Source organism: Rhinopithecus bieti, unplaced genomic scaffold, assembly GCF_001698545.2.
Source record: "Rhinopithecus bieti isolate Rb0 unplaced genomic scaffold, ASM169854v2 scaffold_33210, whole genome shotgun sequence".
Lineage (NCBI taxonomy): Eukaryota > Metazoa > Chordata > Mammalia > Primates > Cercopithecidae > Rhinopithecus > Rhinopithecus bieti.
In genome coordinates, this window is record NW_016814226.1 from 505,132 (window position 1) to 512,291 (window position 7,160).

Here is a 7,160-nt window from a genome sequence, read left to right on the forward strand (position 1 = left end):
GCGGGCGCCTGTAGTCCCAGCTACTCGGGAGGCTGAGGCAGGAGAATGGCGTAAACCCGGGAGGCGGAGCTTGCAGTGAGCTGAGATCCGGCCACTGCACTCCAGCCTGGGCGACAGAGTGAGACTCCGTCTCAAAAAAAAAAAAAAAAAATAAGTGCCACTATTGAGAAACCCCAGTGAAAGGTAAAGAGGAACAGGGTGGAAGCCACATTGCCTTAGCAAAGTCACAACCTCCTTGAGGTTCAAATTTTAGTTAGTAAAATGAGGATAATAATATCTAATCTGCCTGGGCTGTTGTGAAAGCTGGGAATGATTATTAGCTAATTTATCAAGAGAGATCAAGCCGGGTGTAGTGGTTCATGCCTGTAATCCCAGCACTTTGCAAGGCTGAGGCAGGAGGATTGCTTGAGCCCAAGGAGTTCAAGACCAGCCTTGGCAACACAGGGAGACCCTGTCCCTACAAAAAAATAATAAAATTAGCCAGGCATGGTGGTGCGTGCCTGTAGTCCCAGATGCTTGGGAGGCTGAGACGGGAGGATCACTTGTGCCTGGCAGGTTGAGGCTGCAGCTGTAGTAAGCTATGATTGCTCCACTGCACTCCAGCCTGGGTGACAGAGCAAGACCCTGTCTCAAAACAAGAACAACAAAAAAGAACCATCAGAGACATGGGCCGCGGTACTACATGAATTTCAGTAATATAATTGTCCTAAGTCAAGTGTTACTGTCCCTGCTTAGAGCTGGAGAACCTGATACAGCCAAGGCAGATGAACGAAAACCTACAACTTCTGATTCAGTGTGGCTCAAGAACGTGGAGAGAGGGCAGGCTGTGCCCAGGCAGGCAGTGCCAATGACAGTAACAGTGGCCTGAGAGCTGGTCGCTGTGGCTCGCACCTGTAGTTCCAGCACTTTGGGAGGCCAAGGCAGGCAGATCACTTGAACTCAGGAGTTCGAGACCAGACTGGACAACTTGGTAAAACCCTGTCACTAGCAAAATACAAAATGAGCCGGGCGTGGTGGTGTGTGCCTGTGGTCCTAGCTACTTGGGAGGCTGAGGTGGGAGGATTGCTGGAGCCCAGGAAGTCGAGGCTACAGTGAGCTGTGTTCATGCCACTGTATTCCAGCCTGGGTGACGGAGTGAGACCCTGTATCAAAAAATCCTACAAAGCCACGCATAAGAATGGCCTGAAACTACCATATCCCCAACACCCTGGTCCTGCTTCCTGGGCAGACAGAAGAGATGAGCAGACCAAGAAGAGATTAAGGGACCTGCACAGCGTTTCAGAGGTCAACAGAGAGGCTTAAGGAGCAAATCCTGACAGATCTTCATTCACTTAGCACTTCTATGTACTGGACTTGTAGCTCCCTTACACAAGAACTGCAGGACAAATACATAAAAAGCCTCTGACATCAGGTACTTGGGAGGCTAAGGCTTGAGACCAGGAGTTAGAGGCTGCAGTGAGCTATGATTGCATCACTGCACTCAAGCCTGGAAGACAGAGCAAAACCCTGTCTCTTAAAAAAATGAACAAGAGCGTGTGACAAGAAGTAGAAGAAAACATACAAGAAAAGGGGGGAGAGCACATAGAAGTCCTCCCACAGAGACGTTCAACAACTGAGTAAAATGTCAAGGGAAAAAAATCAGGCCAGGCACAGTGGCTCACACCTGTAAGTAATCCCAGCACTGCAGGAGGCTGAAGCTGGAGGAGCACTTGAGTCAGGAGTTCCAGACCAGCCCTGGCAACACAGCGAGACTCCATTTCTACAAAAAATTTTAAAATTAGCTGGGCATGATGGTGTTAAGCCTGTAGTCCCCAGGTAGTCTGGAGACTGAGGCGGGAGGATCACCTGAGGCCAAGAGACTGAGGCTGCAGTGAGCTATGACTGCACTACTGCACTGTAGCTGGGGTGACAGAGCAAGATGCTGTCTCAACAAAAAAAAAAAAAAAAAAAAAAGAAAAGAAAAAACACAAAATTGTAAATATGCTATAATTCTACACTTTTTTTTTTGACACAGAGTCTCATTCTGTCACCCAAGCTGGAGGGCAGTGATGCAATCTCAGCTCACTGCCACCTCTGCCTTCTGGGTTCAAGCGATTCTGGTGCCTCAGTCTCCCAAATAGCTAAGATTACAGGTGCCCGACACCACCACACCCAGATGAGTTTTGAATTTTTAGTAGAGATGGGGTTTCACCATGTTGGTCAGGCTGGTCTCAAACTCCTGCCTTAGGTGATCTGCCCGCCTTGGCCTCCCAAAGTGCTGGGCTGGGATGAGAGGAGTGAGCCACCACACCAGGCCTAATTCTGCACATTATGTACACATAAAATGATACATGTAATAAAACTGTTTCATAAAATGTGAAATTACGAAACTTTCCTTAATAATGTTATAATGCTTTGAAAAAAAAAGCACTACAGTGAAATTCACAGAAAATATAACTAACCACTTTAATGTGTATAATTCAGTGGTATTTGGGATGTTCATAATGTTGTGCAACCACCAACTCTCTCTAGTTTCAAACACTCCATGTCCACTATGTAGGCACTCTCCATTTCTCCCTCTCCAGTCCCAACAACCTCTCGTATTTCTACACTAGATTCTTGTATGTTTGTTTTAGACAGGGTCTTGCTCTGTCACCCATGCTGCAGTGCAGTGACACAATCACAGCTCACTGTAGCCTCAGACTCAGGGGCTCAAGTGATCTTCTTACCTCAGCCTCCTGAGTAGCTGGAATTACAGGTGCATGCCACCAAGCTCAGCAATTTTTTTTTTGTGACAGGGTGTCACTCTGCTACCCAGGCTGGAATGCAGTGGCACGATCATAGCTCACTGCAGCTTTGACCTCCTGGGTTCAGGTGATCCTCCCACCTCATCCTCCCAAGTACTCGAGCTGGGACTACAGGTGCACACCACCACGCCTGGCTAATTTTTGTATTTTCAGTAGATATGGCGTTTTCACCATGTTGCCCAGGCTGGTCTAAAACTCCTGGGCTCAAACATCTATCTGTCTCTGCCTCCCAAAGTGCTGGCATTACAGGTGTGAACCACCGCACCCAATGTAATATTTGTTTTTTGTTGGGGGCAGAGATGAGGGTCTCACTATGTGGCCCAAGACAGTCTGGAACTCCTGGCCTCAAGTGATCCTCCTGCCTTGGCCTCCTAAAGCACTAGGATTACAGACATAAGCCAGGGTTCCTGGCCAGCAAAAATCTTAAGAAGTAAAACTGATATGGCTCCAGATCCAGTATTTATTTACTGTTTAATTCAATGAACATCTACTGAGCACGCACTATCCGTGGCAGGTGCTGCGGGTATAAGTGTGCAGGATAGTGGGTGAGACGCTTCAGCAAGCAGATTTTATGAGATTACAAAAATAAGGGAAATCCCTAATGAATCCTTCAGGCTTGAAAAGGAATCACAGTAAAGTCCTGTCCTCATGGGCCAAAGTCACCCGTCCGTGTGCTCCCTTCCCATCACCTGAGTGGGTCCAGTATCATTCTTGGCACTGTCCCTTATCCCTAATGAGCCCAAGACCACAGCCTGGCATAAAACCAAACTCCTTCCTGTACCTTCAGCAAATTCCATGGCTCCGGCAAACACTAGGGCTGCGAATTCTCCCACGCTGAATCCAGCAGCAGCAACACAGTTCTCAATCACCTGTGGGGGCAGACGCAGAACGTGAGCCCCATTCTCCTGGGGAGTCCAGTTCCAGGACTCTGCACCTGAGAGACGGCAGGGTGTTCAGCATCTCAGGGAGCCAGGCTCTACGAACTTGGTGCACCAGCTGGAAGAGGACACACAGAAGTGACCCTGACAATCACTGAGTCCTGCCCCTTTATTTAGGAGGAGCTTTCCTGGTTAGTTACAGTCCAGACGACTCCGTCCATGTGTCCATGGTCACACTGATGCCAACCCAGGGCTCTGGATTCCCTTGCCGTGGCCCTGCAGCAGGCTCTCAGGCCATATCGTCATGTACAAGTTAAGAGCATGACTTTTTTTTTTTTTTTTTTTGAGGCGGAGTTATGCTCTTGTTGCCCAGGCTGGAGTCCGATGGCGCGATCTCGGCTCACTGCAAGCTTCACCTCCCGGGTTCAAGGAATTCTCCTGCCTTAGCCTCTCGAGTAGCTGGGATTACAGGCACCTGTCACCATGCCCGGCTAATTTTTGTATTTTTAGTAGAGACAGGGTTTCACCATATTGGCCAGACTGGTCTCGAACTCCTGACCTCGTGATCCACCTGCCTCACCCTCCTGAAGTGCTGGATTATAGGCGTGAACCACCTCACCCGGCCAAGAGCATGACTTTTGAGTCAGAGACTAGGTTTCTTAGCTCGGAGAGTTCCCTAATCCCGCTGAGCTTTCCATCTCATCTGTGAAATGAGGAAAGAACAGGACCTACTCCAAAGGGCTGCTGAGAGAATTATGTGAATACAATGTCTATACAGTGCTTAGCACAGACCCAGCCTAGGGTAAGCAGTGAATGAGTATTATGATGACGAATTAGCAGGACCACTTAACTCATTCTTTTAATATCCCTGAGTCTGCATTCCTCAACCATCAAATAACAGTATTAACCTCACAAGGTGGATGTGAAGGTGAAATAGGGTAAAGGATCTCAAGTGCTAGCTTAACATTTACTGTCTTATTAAATATTAATAGCAATCAATCCACCACCTTCGAATGAAGTGACATTCTCAACCAATCTCAGTGATCCTTCATTTAGGCCAGTGCAGTGGCTCACGCCTGTAATCCTAGCACTTTGGGAGGCCAAGGTGGATGAACCTGGGAGGTGGAGGTTGCAGTGAGCCCAGATCGAGACACTGCACTCCAGCCTAGGCAACAAGAGCAAAACTCCGTCTCAAAAGAAAAAAAAAAAAAAGCATGACGTTTAGGCTGGTGCGGTGGCTGCCGCCTGTAATCCCAACAGTTTGGAGGCTGAGGTGGGTGGATCACTTGAGGTCAGAGTTTGAGACCAGCCTGGGCAACATGGAGAAACCCTGGTTCTACTAAAAATACAAAATTAGCTGGGCGTGGTGGCTCACACCTGTCATCTCAGCTACTCGGGAGGCTGAGGTATGATTATCACTTGGGCTCAGGAGGCAGTGGTCTGCAGTGAGCCAAGTTTGTGCCACTGCACTCCAGGCTGGGTAACAGAACAAAACTGCATCTCAAAAAAAAAAAAAAAAAAAATGAAATTTAATCCTTTTAAAAAATCATTTAGTAATTCATTCAATGATTTAGGATCATTTAAAACCACAAACCGCCCTTCACTCCCACATCCCCTTTACCTGCTATTTCTTTCTGTAATGCTTATCATTTTAATACAGCATCCAATTTACCTAGTTATTGCATTTACTGTTTTCTTTTTTATTATTATTTAATTTTTGAGATCGTTTCGCTCTTGTTGCCCAGGCTGCAGTGCAATAGCAAGATCTGGGCTCACCGCAACCTCCGCCTCCCGGGTTCAACTGATTTGCCTCTCTCAGCTTCCCGAGTAGCTGGGATTACAGGCACGCGCCACCACGCCCGGCTAATTTTGTATTTTTAGTAGGAACGGATTTCCCCATGTTGGTCAGGCTGGTCTCGAACTCTCGACCCAAGGTGATCCGCCCGCCTCGGCCTCCCAAAGTGCTGGGATTACAGGCATGAGCCACCGGGCCCCTCCTCATGTACTGTTTACTATCTGTCTCCCCTAAGATGTAAGATTCCCTAGGGCAAGGATCATTGTTTTGCTCACGGCGCCTAAAACACTGCTTGGCAGATATGGGAACTCTATAAAACCAGATCGAGGCCGGGCGCGGTGGCTCATGCCTGTAATCCCAGCACTTTGGGAGGCCGAGGCGGGTGGATCACGAGGTCATGAGATCGAGACCATCCTGGCTAACATAGTGAAACCCCATCTCTACTAAAAATACAAAAAAATTAGCCGGGCGTGGTGGCGGGCGCCTGTAGTCCCAGTTACTCGGGAGGCTGAGACAGGAGAATGGCTGGAACCCGGGAGGCGGAGCTTGCAGTGAGCCGAGATCTTGCTACTGCACTTCAGCCTGGGCGACAGAGCGAGACTCCGCCTCAAAAACAAACAAACAAAAACACCTCGATCGAATGAGTGAGACGTGGGAGCCCCCCGGAATGGCAGGCGGAAGCCCCTGGCAGGACCAGCCTGGGGATGAGAGCTCAGGCAGAGCTCACCTTCCCCCTCCTGCCACGGGGCCTCGGGCCTCACCGAGGGCTGCAGATGATGTAGCTTCTCGACAGCGGCCAGCGATGCCACGAAGATCGCGGGCTGGCAGTGCACGGTGCGGTCCAGGGTCTCCTGCGGCCCGTGCAGGCTCAGCTCCAGCAGGTCGTAGCCCAGCACGCGGCGGGCGGCGGCGTAGAGTTCGCGGACGCGCGGGTAGCCGAGCAGACCGCCGCCCATGCCCACCACCTGGCTGCCCTGGCCGGGGAAGAGCAGCACCGAGCACTGGCCCGGCATTCGCCGCTCCGTCGCCGCAGAGGGCGCCTCCTCCTCCGCCCCGGTCGCATCTCGCAGCAGCTCCGCTACACCCTGGGCGCCCGGCGGAGGCACCGGGAAGCTCGAGACGCCGCGGCGGCAGCTGGCGCCCAAGCCCCGGGCCCACGCGGTCCGCGCGACCCGGACGCTCATGGTCGGACACCTGCCCGCGCACGTTACCGTGGCGACCGAGGCCCAACTGCGGCGGCGCGGCGCAGCGTGGTCCCTGACGCATTTCCTGCCGGGGCTCCCGGGGCACCGGGAGCGGGAAGAAAGGTTCCGCAGGGGATGGTTCCGCCCCGGCTCCGAGGCCCTTCAGGCTGCGCTCTGGGGACCTGGAGGGACCCATGCGTTTACTTAAATATCTACAGCCAAGAACGGAACATGATGCCACACCACAATGGGTCCTCAACAGATATTTATGGAATAAATAACGCAACGCAATGTAGTATTTACGCTTTCTACCTGGCACATGAAGAGCACTTGAAACTCTTCCGCACTGGTAGTTTTTTTGTTGTTGTGTTGTTTTGAGACGGAGTCTCGCTCTGTCACCCAGACTGGAGTGCAGTGGCGCGTTCTTTGCTCACTGCAACCGCCGCCTCCCAGGTTCAAGCGATTCTCCTGCTTCAGCCTCCCCAGTAGCTGGGATTACAGGCGCCCACCACCACGC

At 50.9% G+C, this 7,160-nt stretch overlaps 1 protein-coding gene across 2 annotated transcripts in view; it reads right to left on the bottom strand.

Annotated features, from left to right (window-relative positions):
• Positions 1-6,687, bottom strand: part of LOC108514013 (malonyl-CoA-acyl carrier protein transacylase, mitochondrial-like) — an 11,671-nt gene extending 4,984 nt beyond the window's left edge. The window contains exons 1-2 of one of the 2 annotated variants that reach the window (XR_001881078.1): positions 6,187-6,678; positions 3,568-3,655 (exon numbers count right to left, since the gene is read on the bottom strand). Coding sequence is in view for 1 of the 2 variants with exons in the window: in XM_017850031.1 (XP_017705520.1) it covers positions 3,568-3,655; positions 6,221-6,643 (511 nt within the window). In the remaining variant the exon portion in view is untranslated. Of the gene's footprint in view, positions 1-3,567; positions 3,656-6,186 lie in introns of both variants that reach the window. The other variant, XM_017850031.1, reaches the window with a different exon arrangement.
• Positions 6,688-7,160: the final 473 nt, after the last annotated feature.